Source organism: Eretmochelys imbricata, chromosome 21 (assembly GCF_965152235.1).
Source record: "Eretmochelys imbricata isolate rEreImb1 chromosome 21, rEreImb1.hap1, whole genome shotgun sequence".
NCBI classification, from domain to species: domain Eukaryota; kingdom Metazoa; phylum Chordata; order Testudines; family Cheloniidae; genus Eretmochelys; species Eretmochelys imbricata.
The window spans coordinates 6414533-6432754 of NC_135592.1; the positions used below are offsets into that span (position 1 = coordinate 6414533).

The window sequence follows — 18222 nt, forward strand, 5'->3', positions numbered from 1 at the left end:
CTTTCCTGTGTTTATTCTCACAACACCCCTTGTGAAGTAGGGCAGTGCTATTATCCCCATTGTACAGATGGAAAACAATGGAAGTTAGGAGCCTAAATATCTTTGTTGATCTGGGCCTGTGTCACGCCAAGCTCACACAGGGAGTCTGTGGCTGAGTAGAAAGCAGACATTGGATCCCCTGAGTTGTAGCCTTACACCCTAACCACTGAACCAGCCTTCCTCACTAGCTCCCTAGAAATGCCTGTCATAGTTTAAAGATGTTGTTCTCCACTGTCCAGTGACTAACTTAGTTAGTGAGCCACACCCACAAAGACTATCATAATCAGCTGAAGAGGTCCTTCAAATGAGTCACATTGCAGGATACTCAGCAAAAGTATGGGGAAGGCAGCAGAGTCCAGTAGGATACGACTGGTAGGAGTTAGACCAGGCAGGAGGATGTTGAGAAGCAGAAGTGAGAGCTGGAGCCACAACTGTTCAGTGCTCCCTGAGTCACTTCAGATTAGTACACAGAGAACATCCCAACATTTGAAAGGAGAAGTAACTGGATGGTGAATTGCTACTGGCTCCTAGGCTGTGAAGCAATCCCAGCCACGAGGCATGTTTCAGTGCTTGCCCTCAGAGCCTGGGATGGAAATGGATCGATCAGCTGACTCTAGGCAAAACATGTCCATTCAGTTCAGCATGGCTGAGTATGTGAACTGCAAAGAGGCCAGAAGTAGCCACAGAAAGGGTCAAAGAGGGCCTGGCCAGGTCAGGCTTGGGGATATATTGCTACTAGAATATCTAACTGCCAGGCTTTTGCTGGAGAAATGGGGATGGTCAGAGAGTGATCCTTTGAGCAAGGCCTGAGGAGGAGGAGGAGGAGGAGGAGGAGGAGGAGGAGGAGGAAGGTCAGCACGGAAAAGGTAGACTTTGGAAAGAAGGACTCCAGAGCTTTGGGAAAGGATGTGGTGAAATGCTAGAGCCTGGCAAGGCAACTGTAGGGATTTAGGACTTAATCCAAAGACCTTAGTCTTTCTATTGGCAGTGATGGGTTTTGGATCAGGACTTTGGGGCACAACCTAAGGCCAGGGCAACTTTGGGAGCAGTTGAGTGAGAATAATACCACCTGCCAGGGGAGAGTTCTCCAGAGTACAGAAGGGTGCCAGCTAAATCCTGCCTCAGGTGCCATGTGCCCATAACATGCTGCATCATCTGCTGCTTGCACATGCCATGCTCTGGACTGGCATCGTTTTAAAAGCATGCGTTGTGTCCTTTGCTGTTTACAGAACAAGAGCAATGTGACAAGCCCACAGGGGCACAGTTAGGTCCCACATCACCATACACAAGCGTGCCAGGCCTAGCTATAGGCATATTGCCTTTCCGATTGGTTTCTGTTAGCTTCTAAACACTAGAACACAGTGAGCTCTAATAGACAGCTCACAAATGATTTAAGGAGTTGCTACCCTATTCCTATACAGCATAGCATGACAGAGTAACAAGGAGCAAGGACATGCCTTTGAGCTGTATGAACAAGGGGTAAACTCCAGGTAAGTTGCCCCTCGTTTCTTTTTTTCTGTTGAGTCATACGACAGTCAGGCAGGCTGTGAAATTGCTGAACTTCTTGGGCCATGTAGTAGTACCCCTTTATGGGGAACTCTGATCTGTAGGTGTAAAAAAAAAAAAAGCAGAGCATATGCCTTTCGGAAGAGTCAGTGCCTGTAAAAGACTTTCAGTTTGGTTTGTAGCATGGTTAGGCCAACGCTACGCTGGGAAAAACTAGACCTGTAATTCCCCACCTCTGGGAGCGGTAGACCAGGCAAGACCACGTGTTTGATCGCTGTGCTGTCTGCCCCCACCATGACTCCATTCCTCAGGATGAAGAGAAGGATCTCTGGTTAGACAGGCCTCAAAACTATGCTTTTTGAGGAGGAAAAACCCTTCACGAGGAGCCTGATCGAAAGCCCATTGGCATCAATGGAAAGTCTTTCATTGACATCAGTGGCTTTGGATCAGGCCCTTTAAGGGGATTCCTGCTAGAATGAGGAACAGGGATTTTTGTCTCTTCCTTTGATGCATCAGGTGCTGGCCACATGCTGAGTACTAACATGAGAGCAATCCAGGTTTCTAAAACTAAACTGGCTCTTCGTTAAGAGAACAAGTTACAGAGGTGGTGCAACTACAGCGAGCATTCCAGCCATGTACACACAGACTGGCTTCCTGGGAGGGAAGTGTTACAAGTTCCATGCAGGTTGCTCAATCCACTGTCAGAGGCACAGTACTGGACTAGATGGGCCACAGGCCTGATCCAGTCTAGCAGTGCCCGAAGTATCTGCAAGAGTCACTTGCAAGCAGTGAACTTGTTCTGCCACACCCCTGTGCTTTCCCCAAATTTAACAAAGAGTACAGGGCCTGTGCATGACTCATTGTGCTGCTGCTATAGCCAGGAGACAACTCCCACACCCACCCACATAGCACAAGACAGCTAGAAAACCAAATCCAAACACTGAGTTCAACAAGGACGTGTCAGGAGTCAGCAGAAATAGAAAAAGGCAGCATGTATGGAAGTGGCTCTAGGTTACAGGGACCCTGCGTGAATTCAGTTGGGAGGGCCCCTAGGCAGACCTCAATAGCAAAGCGAGCCCATGTAGGGAAATGCTGGTCCTTAAGGGACATAAGCGATCGATTGCCCGCCTGGTAGGGCATAGGGGAGCTTGTCACAGAGACCTGGGGAGAGTGGTTTCCCTAGGTTCATCTTCCTGGATGTTGGAGATTGGGATGGGTAGTTGCTCAGAAAGCAGTACTCCCCATAGCCCCGTGCCCTGCCTGACACACCTGGCAAATGCCACAGGCTTACCCCAGCATGCAGAATGATAAAGAACAAATACCTATGCAGAATGATAAAGAACAAACACCTTTAGTGTTACATGCCTTGGACAGCAGGGCACTCCCTCCTCCAGGAAGCACCCATCTCTTGGTGGAGCCTGCTATCTAGGTTGGCCGTCTCAGTGTTTGCTCTCAGATTGGATCAGACATGCCCTGAACAAGTTCTCTAGTGTACAGATCATACTGAAGAGCCCGCCCAGCAAGGTGTTCTCCAGGAGCAGCCACTTCAAGTTCAGGTCAGAATCACTGTCCATCCTTGTGCAGACTCAGATTGTAGCTGGGTTCAGGGAGAGATTCTGCCCATGCATCAGTGTGGCATAGGGTTGCACAGTTCGGTGAACCAAGAGGGAAGGGACTTGCGTCTCTGGGAAGCACCATGCTTTAGCCGTGAGATACCAAACTAGATAGATCATTGGTCTGTTCCACCATAATGGCTCCTGTTTGCCGACATCAGAAGTCATGCCGATGCGATACACACATTTTCCTCCGGACGTGGCTATAGTTCAGGTTACTGGGAGTATCAAACAATCAGAGGCTGAATTCTCTCCTTTTAAACTGTTTGTGCCAATGTAAATAGCTTGACATCCCTAGTGACCGACTCCTCTACTGGAGGCAGGATTTCTAGTGGATGGAGTACTGGATTTGGAGTCTGGAGAGCTGCTGCTGTGTCACTTCCCTTCTCCGTGCCTCAATTTCCCCATCTGCAAAAAGGAGATCATGCAGAGCTCTTTGAAATCCAGAAAGCCGGGGCAGCACAGCACAGACAACCCTACACCTTGACCTATCAACATGCCTCAAAACCTGCTCTGAAGAGCAGTGTAGTCTCTGAGCCTGTTCAGCCCTTGGCATCTCTGTTGCGGTTGCCACCAGAGCTGGTGGAAAGGGTGATTTAGACAGCGGTGCACCAGGAAATGGACTGAGGCCAGGTCCACACTACAAGCTTCTGCCAGCATAGCTATGTCACTCAGGAGTGTGACCTCTGACCGACATAGCTGTGCCAACAAGGGTCACTACTAAAGATGCGGTTATACCAGCAAAAGCGCAGTTTTGCTGGTATGAGCTGCATCAACACAAGGAGTGCTTTCCTGGTGTAATAGATCAGTACAGCTACACCAGCAAAATGCTCCTAATGTAGACACAGCTCTCAGACTCCCCCGAAAGCCATCAGATGGTAAAAAAAACCTCTTACCGACCTGGGCTGGCCCACTTGGCCTTATCGGTACAGGCGGAGCAAAGTCCAGGGAGTTCACTCTGCAGGGTTCAGGCAACAATGGCAACGTAATCTGATGTTTTGTTTTGTTTTCAGCCCTGAACAATCTCACACCCAACCTGGCAAGGCAAGGGCGGCAGAGAAGGTGCACTGGGTGCCCTCAGCAGCAGGAGGAGTTAGAAAACAATTAGGAAAAGTCCAACCTTATTTCCTCCATCAAACTCCCAGTGTTCAGAGCACCATGCCCTGGTGGCAATGGGGAGAGGGTTTGCGTCCACAAAGACAGCAAGCTTTTAAAAATGAAGTACCCATCAAAGTGGGGCTAGAATGGGAGGTTTGTCTGCAGATACGGTAGCATGCATTGATCCAGGGCTGGAAAGTGCTGGGTAGTTCATTGCTTCCTACCTCATTCAGTGCCCAGTCGACTTACTTTAAACTTTAGTTCCTCCTTCACGCAGACGTACCCTGTTCAAATCTCTGCATGTAGGAAATTCCTCCAGGGCACAAAATCTGATTATCTCAACCCCTTTTTGCTGATGTCATTTCTGGACTGCCTCTTTAGCAACCTTCCCCCCTGATTCAGACTGCTGGCAAAAAAAAGCAGGAGAGAGAAAGGGAAAGATAAATGTACGCTCAGAGACTCTGAGAGTTCTTGGAAACTCCTCTCACTTGACTCTTTCCTCTTCAGGAAGCAAAGTAAAGGGAAGAAAGCAAGAGCTGCAGCAAGTACTGAGGGCTAGAGCAGATGGCCTCAGGTTGCCACTAGAATCCCTGCAGCTGGAGGAGGAGATCACAGGATGAATGCCATAGTCAGTAAGTGTCTTTTGTTTGCCCCCTTTGTTTGCTGATGTGAAATTCCCACAGGTGATGGTTTGGATGAGTCTGTAGGAAAGCCGGTGGGATATGAAAAGTAACAGCCTGCTCTTGTGAGCAGGCAAATCAGGTTTTGCAAACTACATTTTGAGTTAATAGACAAAGGTTTCCAGATATGGCAAAACAACTGGTGACTTTTGGATTTCTAGACACGGGCCAGCACCGAGAGACTGCAGTGATGGGTGGGTGCTCCCTGAATGATGAGAGAGAGGAGGGAGAGGGGGGCTGTCTCGACAGAAGGCTCAGTAGTATATAGGTCCCTGCACAGAGGTCATGTTACACTGTATGGAGGCGTCTGGGCAGAGTCAAACGTCTGCCTTTTTCAGAGGTCTGTAAAGTCGGGCAGCTTTAGACAACGCATCATGGAAAAAATGTATGGGTTGGACACTGTCACTAAACATAACCATCTGCTTCTCAGGCTGTGCAGTGCTTAATGCCTCTGGGCAACTAGTTAGTCCCATACTGAGAAATGGACTTGGCTGATCCAGGGGTGATTCTTGGCATCAGCCACAGAGGTGGCCACCTAATTAGGCACTGCCTTTCAGGGCAGCACCCAGACTGTGGGAGGAGTGTGGCTGCAAGAAGAGGCCGGCCAGTCAGAAGGAATCCACAGTCCAGAGGGTGGACTGCCAGCTGGCTAGGACAGAGGCTCGCTCAAGCAAGGAATGAGGAGACTAGAGGGGAAGCCAAGGGGAGGAAGGGTGGAGAGATGGGAAGCGACCTGGGCAAAGGAAAAGAGTCACTGAAGAGGAACAGCAGGCTCAGGATAGCTCAGACAGCTTTCATTGGTGGCAGGTTCTTGGTGCTGCGGGTTCTTTCACAATGTATCCGAACCCTCGTGCGGAGCAACAGATGGTAGCTGCCTCACAGCATGGAAGCTGGGCATGCTCCTAATTACTTCAGGCATCGCCTAAGGAAGGCAGTCCTGGACGAGGCTCCCTCGCTAGAGCCCTGTCTCAATGGGCAAAAAGGGAGTAGTATATTCCTAGCCATATTAGTTGGCCATGTTGGAACCTAGTTTTCCCATAGGCTACAGCATGGCCAGCTCACTGGCTTGCATCTCTTCAGGCCTGTTAGACTAACTCAGTTGAGCTAATACATTGAGACGGGTCCTAGGGACAGGGGTAGAAGGCTAGCTCCATCTTTGACCTATCTCAGACTAGAGAGAGGGGCGAAAGCTTCCTTGGGAGTAGCTTGCCCCACCCTGGACTGTGATCTGAGCTCAACATGAGTAAGATCACTACAGCAGTTTGCAGGTGTAGGGGTAGGGCGGGCTGGAGACAGGAGGAGGGAATGACATGTCTGGACCGGGGTCAGAGCAATCCTAGTTAATCCCAGTTAAAGCAGGGGACTGGATTCGGCTCTCAGTCCAGCAGATGCAAAACAGGAGTAACTCCAATGAGGTCACTGGTGTTACACAGAGGTGAATCCAGGATCAGATAGGAGACCTCTGCAGTCTGGGCTTGTAGCCATCTGAAGGGTTAATGGAGACCTTGATTTCTGAAAGACTCATTCATATTGCAGCTGTGCTGCATGAATCCTGCTGCTCCCTGGTGTAAATGCAGATGCCATGGACTGAACGTTACTCATCTCAGACTTATTTGTGGTGCTGCCTAGAGCATCCAGACTAGTGCAGCTCTGTGACAGTTTCTGAGTCCAGCCATTCCCCATCCAGCCTGAGCCATAGGTGCTGGAAGCAGGGGTATGGGGGTGCTGCAGCACCCCCAGGTTTTATTCCTGGCACTCTGGACGCCGGCCCCATGCCCCCGCTGCCCGGAGTCCTGGCCGCCATGCCTGCTGCTGCCTGGGGGCTCTGCTGTCGGCCCTGGATCCCGCTCGGCTGCTGGTGCCAGGCGCTCAGCTGCTGGCCCCCGCTGCGGGATCCTGGCTGGCAGCCGGGCCCAGGGTCCCAGCCACTGGGCCCTCATGTGGGGGCCCAGCTTCTGGCCCCAGCTCTAGGGGGTGGTGAGGGGTGCGGACAGGGGCAAGGGAGGGGCAGCTCAGGAACCCCACTCCAAAAACTGTTCCAGCACCACTGGCCTGAGCTGCTCCCTGAGAAACATAAAGGGCCTCCTTTACGAAGCATGGCCTCAATTTGTGCCCCGGCAGTTCTGCAGAGACACCCATCAGCCCAACAGGAAACCTGATCACCTGCATGTGGAAGTGACAACATTGGGGGATTAGTGCTGCAGAGTGTGCACCAATGTGTTTTACACACAAACCCCCTGCCACACACACATAGGCACACCCTGCCACACACACACACACACACACACGATTATCCAAAATGCTCAGCGCCCAGCAGCTGCCTTCTCACTTCTGGGTCCTGAGCATTCTTGAAAATCTGAACCAAGAAGGCCAGGTACATTAAACTCCAAAGGGAAACTGCCAATGAGAGGGGGGGAAATGTGTAGTGTTCATTCCTGCTACTTTGGTATGCACAAGGCCAACATCATGTGTATTTACACTTTCTCCAAAGAGTTATTTTTTCTGATTAGATTTTCATGATATTAGTTACTGTCAGGTCCCTGTTTTTTGCTGGAGGACTCTTTGGAAGGCTGGAGTGGAACAGCGACATCACACTAAGGTGAAACCCGAGGGGCGGATTGCCCAACCTTTAGCTGCAGAGGAGGGGAGTCTGGGGATGCATCCACACTTACCTTATTGTAAAATATCTCATTCTGCATTTGAGCTGGTCCGCTTCCAAAGCTAATTAATTAATGCAGAATGAGATGCCAGATAATTTGGCAAAAAAAACACAAAACAAACAAAAAAAACCAACCTGGTGTGTGAATGCAAGGCAGTTTACCAGAAAACACCAAATTAAATCCAAGATAACTTTCAAGAATCCCTAAATCTTTGATGGTGCCATTATGGCAGGTAGACATGCCAGCTAGAAACATGCCGCAACCACAAGATACCTGATGTGATCTACCTGTTCATTTTACACGCACTCTACTCTCGTCACCCCTCGATCCCCCACACAACACGTTCAGGGAGTTGTTAGTTTAGCGGGTGCATTTAGAATCAAAGCCAAATAAAACCATGCTAGTGCAAGAAGACATCTCATCAAAAACACAGGTTATTTGCAGATGCCAGAACCATGCTGTCTGAAAGCTGTAACCTACCCACGGGGACTCTGTCCCTGATGGCCAGAACTTGATAGGGATGCTAGCAGCAAGACTGAGCGATTTCACTTTCTCACACTGGGATGGCCGAGTGTATTGCACTGGGACTGGGTTTGTACTGGTGACGGCAGACTCCTTTGGGGTAGTGAGATCTGCAGTTCAAAAGTTTTAGACGCATCCGCCACACTTCCTAATAAGGGTTAGTCCAGGGTGCTGGGCAGTGATTTCCATCAGGTCTTATTTTTATCCAAGCCAGCTCAGCTGTCTCTCTCCCCGATCCTTTCCCAGATGCCTGTTATCCAGGAATTGATCTCTGCCTTACTCTCACACCTCATGGCCCAAAGCCAATTTTCAGCTGTCTAGGAGAAAATCTCCCCTCCCCCATTTTCTGGTATTGCACAGTTGACCAGGTGCATAAAAGGGGGCAAAGGGGGTGGGGGCTGGGATTAGTCTTCAATGGGAAGGCAAAAAACCTAGTGCCAGCTGTACCACAGGATGCTAGACCATTGCTGTGTCCCAGTATGATCAGTCACGTGTACCTACATATGCCGTTCTTATACTTGGCTCAAGCACTAACTCTCCTCTGCATAAGTTTCAGAGTGGCAGCCGTGTTAGTCTGTATTAGCAAAAAAACCGAGGAGTACTTGTGGCACCTTAGAAATTAACAAATTTATTTGGGCATAAGCTTTCGTGGGCATAACTTCACTCACAATCCTGTCTTTTCTTCTCCAAGCTTCTTGGTTTGTTTATTGTCCCAGGCTATTGCAGAGCAGTGCAGAATAGGGTTGCCAACCCTGCATGATTATCCTGGAGTCTACAGGAATTAAAGATTAATCTTTAATGAAAGATTGTCATGTTATGAAACCTCCAGGAATACATCCAACCAAAATTGGCAAGTCTAGTGCAGAACCAGAGCAAACGTTTCTTCTAGGGGACTGAGACTCTTTCTGAAACAGGCTGAATCTTGTGTCTGAGAACTCTTGTGCTTTGGAGAAGGTGAAAGCTGAACCAGAGCCCAGGTCTGCATGGCAGTAATATTTTGGTATCCAGCTCTGCTAACAGAAGTGTGAACAGAGATGTTTCTCAAACAATGATTTTCTCAGCTTCAGTACTCCTCCCTGATGCCTTTCCCTGCACTGTGTAATGGTGAACCCTTCTGCTGGCCCAGAAAAGAATGAGTCACCCTGGAATGGAAGAATGATGAATCACCACACGGTTAGGTCTGTGGACTGGGTTCTCTACCTCTGACTTGCTCTCAGGAGTCTCGAATGGAATTTAAGGTTGGTCTCCCAAGTCAGTGCTTCATGCAGTCACAGTTGAAAGTCAGCCAGGAAAGATTAGCCAGCAGTGATACGTGCCCTTTTAACAAATACTTTGTGGCCCGCCTCCTCTGAGGTTTGGCTCAGCTGTGTGGGAGGGACCCAGGTTTCAGGGTGGTAATGAAACCCAAAGTCAGGGAAGTTTCATTCAAGTTTCTTACGGCTATTTGATGATGATGATGATGATGAAACTACTATTGGAGTAGCGCCTAAGAACCTCAAACGGGGAGCAGGGCCTCATTACGCTAGGTGCTGTACAAGCAAACAACAGTGAGACAGTCCCAGCCCTAGACAGCTCACGGTCTAGCATTAGAGACTATTCAGCAGGAGAATGAGTAGACAAATGGGAATGGGTAGCGGTCAGAAGAGAGCGAGGTGGCAAGGTAGCCGCAAAGACAGGGTGTAGTTGCAGTGGTCTCAGTAGTGTCAGTCTCCAGGCTGTGACATCAGGTGAAAAATAGTCCCTCAGCCTTGGCCCCAGAGGCCTCTCTTTAAAGGCTCACTCTAAATTGCACCTGACATCACCAGCGCCGTAAGGGTAAAATAGCGCCCAGAGCTCCAGGAAACACCCGTTTGGGATGTGGAAACAGAAGCGCCGTTTGGACAGAGGCAGTGGTAAAGTCAGTGGGGGAGGCAGCGGCTGAGTAATGCTGGCTCCTGCGCACAGCGCAAACACTGACAGGTTTGTTGGATGCCGGGTCCACTCACAATAGGCTCCTTGTGGCAGGCACTGTCAGTCTGTGAGGGCTTGTGCGCTGCCTGCCTCCTTTTGTGGCAGTGGAAAGCACAGCACGCGGGGGGGTGGGGGGGTTGCTAGCGAGCCGGACAAGAGACAAATGCAGATGCTCAGCATTTCAGGGACCTAGAAGTGGAGCTCATTTAACCACGCTACAAACAGTGATGGTTAAAGCTCTAAGGTTCCTGAGCACCCATAACAAGAGCAAAGCCCCATTCCGAGCTCTCCCAACGCGCCAGGCAGCCTCTGAGGAGAGGCTGACTCTGGCACAGGGGGGGATGGTAATGGGGAGATTTCCCTATGAGCAAAATTCAACTTTGCGCCCTGTTGGCCTGACTGGTGCTGCCCACCCAAATCATGCCTATGCACAACATTATGGGGTACCTTCCCACCATCCTGGATGTGCCGGCAGGAAAGGATTCAGCCAATGGAGGGCACTGTCATTCCCCAGTCAGTATCCAGCCAGAGTGCCCAGAGCACAGAAAAATGAAGTGACATGCTGAGGGCAGAGAGGATCTGGCTCACCAGGGAGCTGGCAGCTGGCTGCAGGGGAAGGTCGGGTAGCAGGCAGCCTAAGAGCTGGGGCTGGCAAGCTAAGGGCAGGTGGGGAGCCAGCCTATTTGCTGGATGCTGGTCAGTAGCCGGATACCGCACAGCCAGTGACATGTGACAGGAGGAGGGCAGTGCCCCACTGAGATCATAGACAAAAGGGTTCAGGCTGGGGCAGTCTGCAGGACAGGGTTCCTGACCACTGGGAGAGGGGTGGGTGGAGTATCCCTGGCATGAGGAGTCCCATGGGATGCAGTACCCCTGCCCTGAATTGGCCCCAAGGGGCTAAGTCAGGAATTGCTGGTTTGATCTTTTATTGTAATTGTTAAAGTCATTGTGCCGAGGGTATTTGCACCTTTAAGCAGCCCTGGGAAAGGAATGTGCTGTTATTCAAGGTGTACAAGTGCTACAGGGCCCTGCCGAGGGCTGGAGCCTGAGCAGCCCAGCGCTCGGAGCACCTGCTCTGCCTGCCTTCAAACACATGGTGTGCATAACAGGCTGCCAGATGTGATGTCCAAAAATACATCACTTCCCATTCAGGCATCTAAATAAAGGCCAGATAGTCACAGATAAGACTCTGGCCCCCACTGTGGGTGCTGAGCTCTTTCGAAAATTTCCATCCTGGAGGCGGCTCTGTAACCACAGCACTCACAGTCACACGCAGCTATAGGGCTGGTTACCGGTCCCTTGGATTAAGTGGCGCCTAGGGCTGGTGGTGAATTTCCCCCCTCTGCATGTGTCTCGTGGTAGCTGGGACGTGAAGTCTAGTCATGGTCTCTCATTCCATCCTCTAGGCCCCCTTCATGAATTCCAGCAAGAAAGTGGATTTGAAGATAATTATCATAGGAGCACTGGGGTAAGAAAATCCTTCCTGCTGGAGCCCCACAGTCCTGAGGGTTTGTTCTCATGAAGGCTAAATGCACCCCACTCTAAGCCCCCTTTACACTGCTAGAATGATGTAAGTTGGCCTTAATGTAAATGAGGAAGAGAGACTTTATCTTCAGTGTCTACGGTTCTCTGATTTATTTTTCATGTATTTATAATCATCTTTAAGCTGCTGTGGAACACAGGGGAAATTAACAGCATTAAAAATAATCCATTAAAACATTAAGCCCTTTAATGTAGAGGTTCAAACTCCAATCTTCCTGTACTTACAGTATGGCAGCCACCCCCAAACCAAACTAGTTCATAGACCAGTTTGAAGCCTGGCTACATACAGGTCTCACACATCTAAGATACATCCAAGACCAAGGCTAACTTCGGAGCATACTAGCGGAGATGAAAATGGCAAAGCGGAGTGGTTGGAGTTTGGTTCCCGTCATGGAGTCATTATCCCATTAATAACAGGGTGTGGAAATTTGTGACTCTCCAGTCTTATTCCCTGCCCCTGATTCTATAGTGCAACTCAGAAGTCCTGAGATTAATGCTTGTCCCTTTGTGTGCCTCTTCCTTTGTCCCAGCGTGGGGAAAACCTCCCTCCTGCACCAGTTTGTGCACAAGACATTCCATGAAGATTATCGGACTACTCTGGGAGCCAGTATCCTATCTAAGCACATCATGGTGGACAACACCCCCCTAAAACTGCAGGTGAGGCACCTCTCTGTTTGGTCTCTGGCATCTATCCACTCAGAAGGAGCAGGTCTTTTGACCTGGCATGTGTGCAAAGCGCCCGGCGACATACATTTAACAAAGGTCGGTGCACAGATACGGGATCATTCAGGACCTGCTCCTGCTCCTTCGAAATCAACGGTAACATTTTAACTGTTGCAGGCTTGAGCCTGATGTTCAGTGGCCTGAGCACCCATGGATTCTGCTGAAGTCAAGAGGAGCTGCAGGTGCGCAGCACCAATGGAAACCAGGCCCTTGATAGCTAAATGGAGTACAGGGCAGCAGACAGCCTCAGGCAGTGGTCCTCAAACTTTTGTACTGGTGACCCCTTTCACATAACAAGCCTCTGAGTGTGACCCCCCCCTTATAAATTAAAAACACTTTTTTCTATATTTAACACCGTTATAAATACTGGAGGCAAAGTGGGGTTTGGGGTGGAAGCTGACAGCTCACGACCTCCCATGTAATAACCTTGCAAGCCCCCTGAGGGGTCCTGACCCCCAGCTTGAGAACCCCTGGTCTAAAGTCACAGTCAGCTGGTCACTGCCTCCAGAGCACCTCCTGATAGCACGGGGGCTCTGCAGCAGCCCTGCCTCAGTTTCCTCTTCTCAGGACTCCTCAGTAAACGCCACAGCCTGGTTTGGGCGGTGCAGTGCCTTGGTCCTTTGGCTAAGTCCTTCACAAAAGCCCACCCCTTCTGGGGAAACAGAACTTCAAAACAAACAAAACACAAAATCTTTGCCCTAGTCTCAAACCGGGATTGGTGTTTTCGCCTCTCATGCTTCTGCCCACCCCCTTTCAGCCCTTTCCAAGCTCCTTTCCATCTCTCCCCCATGCTGCTCTTCCCCAGACAGGCACCCCCCAGTCCTTCCAGCCCAGAGTCTTCCCAGGCCTCTGCCTACCTTATGCTCCAGCTCCTCGCAGCCTTTCTGCAGCCATCTGCCATCAGCACTTCCCCTTTCCCCTCAGGCCTCTGAGGTAAATAAGGTAGAAGCCTGATTGGGTCACATCATGACCGGCTTCATTTCCCCCACCTGGGGAAGCAAGGTGGCTGTGTTAAAGGTGGGGCTGAAGCCCATCCCCCTTTAAAGGGCCAGTCACCCCATAACAGTCATGAATGTTGTGCGTTTCTGCCCTTTTCCCCCATTAGATCTGGGACACTGGGGGTCAGGAGCGGTTCCGGTCCATGGTGTCGACGTTCTATAAGGGCTCGGACGGCTGTATGCTGGCCTTTGACGTCACGGACCTGGAGTCCTTCGAGTCCTTGGATGACTGGAGAGAGGACTTCCTGGAGAAGATAATCCCCACAGAACAGGGCTTCCCCATGGTGGTGCTGGGAAATAAAATCGATTTAAATGAACGGCAGGTAAGGAGGGAGCTTGGTCCCAGTTAAGGGCTCAGAAGAATCGGCCACGGAGAGTGGGAGGGGTAGGGCTTGATTTCTTTGACTAAATTTCATAGCGTTCTGGTGGTGCCTCCAGGTAGGGTTGGAGCATCCTGGGGAAACTCGCCCTCCTTCTGCCTGTCCAGCTACTATGAATGACACAGGACTCCAGCCTCCAGGGCTGTCAATCACACACCTTTCACCAGCACCAAATTCAATTAAAAATTAATAACCCACCGCATGCCCCACTTGAAGCCTAAATTCCCAGAAATGGCTAATGATGTTGGGTGCCCAACTGGAGATGCCTTAAAGGGGTCTGATGTCCAAAAAGGGCTGAGTTCCCGCCCTCTGAAAATCAGGCCCCTTCTGTGTGTCTCCAGTTGGGCTCCCCAAAATTAAGGCACCTGGAACAAGTAGTTCCTGTCAGAAGCTATAGGGTTTACTTAATGTAGCTGGGGTATTTAGTCTGGCACAGACTGGGTTTACAATTCACCAACAAACCAGAAATTTCTGTCAGGAAGTGAGGGAAGGGAAATCATTATTAATAATTAATAAAACCCCTCCTCAGCGGTAGCTCAACAGTTAGATTCCAGATGACTCCCTCCCGAGAAATCTCCTTCACTTAACGCCCCACCAAGCCCTCCTGTGACCTTGCTGAAGGTCACAACAGCACTGGCCTGGCTTTGTGCTACTGCTGTTAGGTGGACATCCCCATCAGCTGCAAAGCCAGGCACCCAAGCTGCGCTGAGCCCCTCACTGTGCCCAGCCCCTGCCTGTGAACAATGCACCCTCCCAGGCGGGACGTGCTCCAGCCCAGGCTCTTTAAGAAAATCAGTGTCCTCGAAGAGCAATGAGCCAAATGTTCTGCTACCGAGCACTGTGTGCCTGACGGTACAATGCCCTGCACCACCCAGCACTTGGCCCTGTTGTCAAGAGACCAAGTGGAGCTGGCAGCATGCACTGAGGTCCTCATTCTGAAACCATACCGGAGGCTCCCGTTGCCTTCAATGGGCATTGAGGGCTCCCCGCACCATCCCAACATTTGCTCCCAGAGGCTGTAGAGTGAAAAGCCCAAGGAGAAGCCCAAGGGTCTCTGAGCATATGGCTACCATCAGGACTGGTGAATACCCCATGCACTGGACTGGGTCACCTCCTTAAGGACTGCACGTGAATAACATGATCCCATCCCCTTCCCCTCTCCCAGGTGTCCAAGGAGACAGCTTCATTCTGGTGCAAAGAAAAGGACATCCCGTATTTCGAAGTCAGTGCCAAGAACGATGTCAACGTAGTGCAGGCCTTTGAAACGCTCGCAAGGCAGGCCCTGTCGAGAGTGAGTAGCGGTGCTGGTCCTGTGCCCTTGTGAGCTCTAGAGCCCTGATATGGGACTTGAGAGACCTGAGTTCTGTTCCTGGCTCTCCTGCTAGTCTGCTGGGTGACCTTGAGCAAGTCATATCCCCGTGCCTCAGTGTCCCCGTCCCCCTCTCCCCCCCGTAAAATGAGGATAATGATACTGGCTTGCTTTGTAAAGCGCTTTGAGATCCACTGATGAAAAGTACCATTTAGGAGCTAGAATGATTATTATTATTTTCATCATTTGGGCCAGAAATCTCATGGAAACAGCTGGTGAGAATCTGGTGCAATTTAAGCTAAAACCCAAACGCTGGCCTGAATTTGCCCCTGGATTTAAATCCTAAACTTCACCTTATACCTAAGTGAGGATTCAGACTGGACATTGACCAGTTCTCATGTTTTTTTATCTTTTCCATTAATTTTAGTCAAAAATGCAAATTTGTCATTCATCATTTATTTCTGAAATATTTTCAGCATTTAATTTTAATTATTTTCAGCACTTAATTTTAGTTTTAAATAATGTTTTAAAAATCCATCTTGCAACCACCCTGATGAAAAAATTCAGTGTTGAATATGTCTCTTGTAAAAAACGTTGGGCAATAAACAAGGAGAGAAATGTTTTCATAAATAATGTTGATAAAAATAATTCTAAAAGCTAATGAAACAAGAAATATTTTGCTGTTTTGAAAATTCTTCGCCAAACTTTTGTTTTAATTTTTTGACCAATCATAAGGGAGTCCAGAAAGTGTGTCTAGTATAGCTGTGTGAACAGTGCCCTCTACTGGTCGTCTCAATGAAATGGCGAGATGAGGGAAAGCATTGGGCTTGAAGGCCAGGCATTTAGAAGCTGTCCTCCATTTTAAGACAGAAATTTTGCATCTGCAAGTATTTGCTGGTACTGCTGAGGTCACTTACATGTTTAACCAGAGTACCCAGACTGTGCCCAGAAATCAAACAGATAGACATGAAAATGGCACACATTGTGCCTGAATTTATGCAACTGTACAAAACTGCTGGCAAAAAATGTGATGGGCCCTTTCAAAATATGGCCCTTTTCCCAGGTTGGAATTAGTATTTAAATAAGGGGAGGAGTCACAATTAAAGTAAATGGTCTGCTCAGAAGAGAGGACTTGTATCAAACTAAACTCTACAGGCTTAAAATGGAGCTAACTTAAACCTACAACATTTGGAGTGAAATGTTGCTAAGTTATCTCCACTGGAAAGGTGTGGTGTCTGTTGCCTGTTGATATATGTACAATACTACGATGGGTAGAACATATTGCTCTCTCTAACCACAAGGATCACTGTCCCATCTGCGCAGAAGGTTCAGCAGAGTGATGTGAATGAGAGTGTTTTCATGCCACATGGGGTCATGCAGATGTTTTTGTGATTTTGGTCCCATGTTCTTAGTGAACCAATATTGTAACTCAGAATGAATCTCAGATGAAGCTTCCAGGCTTTCTGCAATTCTGTTCTGTTCAGAGTCATTTACCGTGCCCATCACTGTGGTGTCTGAAAGCATTAAGCAGCCTGATTAGCATCTGTTGTGTGTGGTTCTTTCTTTTTGCCTAATTTTCATCCCAAATCGTAAATCAGTCTGAGATCACTCAAATTTCAGCTGAAAACTCAGGCCCAGGTTCCTGGAGATTTATCCTCAGCTCTTTAAAAAGTCTGTGAACCTCAGGGAAACTCGGGTTGGTAAGAAATCTGAAATCAGGTGATTTCCCACGGGGAAGTTTAGGATTCAGGGACTGTAATAAAGCAAGTCCTTTTTTAAAAGCACACCCAAGCCACTTTTATTTCCTCTTGTCTTTTTTCCAGTACCAAGAGATTCTCGAGAACTATTTAACAGATTCCATCAAGCTCACTCCTGATGACCAGCCCAAGAAGAAATGCTGCTGAATGAGACATTTGGAGACACCTGACATCATGTCTCTGAGTCTTTGCTCGGCACTGAAATCGATGAACCGACCACATTCACTTCCGGTTTTGTGTTCAGCCATGGGAGACAACCACGGCGATCCAGTTCCGCATTGCACAGCCAAGCTGACAAATCTCATGACATTTACCGAGTGCAGAGACGAGACCGGCCTTTTCTCTACGTGCCTAGATTGGACTAACCCAGCCAGACCGCACCTGGCTGCTCCTATGCATCGGGACCCTTATTGCTTCATTAACCTTCTAACCACCCATTTCAAAGCCTTGCACCAGCCTTCTAAACCTGGCTCTGTGCAGTCAGTGCTGAGTCCAGGTGGTCCAGCTACCTTCCCAGGGCTGTGGCTGGCTCAGTGACCTCACTCGCCTGCTATCTCTCTGCTCTAGTTACACCTGTTGACACTCAGGCAGGTCACAGTGGATTGGTGGCTCACCCTCTGGCCCCTGACCAGGCATTCCCAACACACGCCTGAATTGATAGTGCTAAGGCAAGGCAGGGCTGTGTTGTCAGTGCCCTGCAGGCTGCGCCTCTGTGGAGAATATAATCTCAGTCCCTGCTGTTTGAACGCAAAACAGAGACATTTGTTCGCCAGATACCCAGTCTTTAAACTAACACCCCTCCACAGTCTGCACTTGATATTAAACAGGCATAAGCTATTCATCCCCGAGGGAGGGAAAGGTGGATGGTCTAGTGGTCAAAGCACAGGCCTGAGAGCCAGAAGCTTCTACATACTAATCCCAGCACTGACACACATTGCCCTACGCATAAACTTTCTGTGCCTTAGTTTCTCCCCATCTGTAAAATGGTAGGGGGGCGTGCTCTCTCACCCAGAGATGAGGTTGTTTGTAAAGCACTTTGATAACGAGCTGTGCTATGTAGTTTTATTGGCAGGATTTTTTTTTAAAGGAATACTTTTAAAGGGAGGCAGTGGGGCCTAGTGGCTAGAGCACTAGACTGGGTCACAGGAGACCTGGGTCCTATTCCCAGCTCATCTGCTGGGTGACCTTGGGTAAGTCACTTCACTTCCCTGGGTCTCAGTATCCCCATCTGTAAAATGGGGATAATGATGAAAAGCACTAGATAAGAGCTAGGCATGATTACTATTTTATCAATCACTGAAAAAGGGGAGGCATGGATCAGATTTTGACACAACAAGCAAGGGGATTGAGCAGAACTCGAAAAGGGAAAGTGAAGGAAAGACAACATATGGGATCTGTGCAGATCTGTGACTGTCCTGAAGGGTCTCCCTGCTCAAGTGCCTGGA

The 18222-nt window shown here is 49.3% G+C and overlaps 2 protein-coding genes across 2 annotated transcripts in view; one reads left to right on the top strand and one right to left on the bottom strand.

Annotated features, from left to right (window-relative positions):
* Positions 1 to 18222, bottom strand: part of RHEX (regulator of hemoglobinization and erythroid cell expansion) — a 167326-nt gene that overhangs the window by 52538 nt on the left and 96566 nt on the right. The gene's annotated exons all lie outside the window — the stretch shown is intronic.
* On the top strand, positions 9345 to 16924 carry RAB7B (RAB7B, member RAS oncogene family). Its single transcript, XM_077839472.1, has 6 exons — positions 9345 to 9356; positions 11475 to 11536; positions 12141 to 12267; positions 13439 to 13654; positions 14877 to 15002; positions 16844 to 16924. Exons 1-6 carry the CDS (start codon positions 9345 to 9347, stop codon positions 16922 to 16924), a joined length of 624 nt encoding a protein of 207 aa, XP_077695598.1.

Coding starts and splice junctions, on each gene's coding strand:
- RAB7B (XM_077839472.1), top strand. Junction 11,537..12,140: donor ATTATCATAGGAGCACTGGG/GTAAGAAAATCC, acceptor CCTTTGTCCCAG/CGTGGGGAAAACCTCCCTCC. Junction 13,655..14,876: donor TCGATTTAAATGAACGGCAG/GTAAGGAGGGAG, acceptor CCCCTCTCCCAG/GTGTCCAAGGAGACAGCTTC.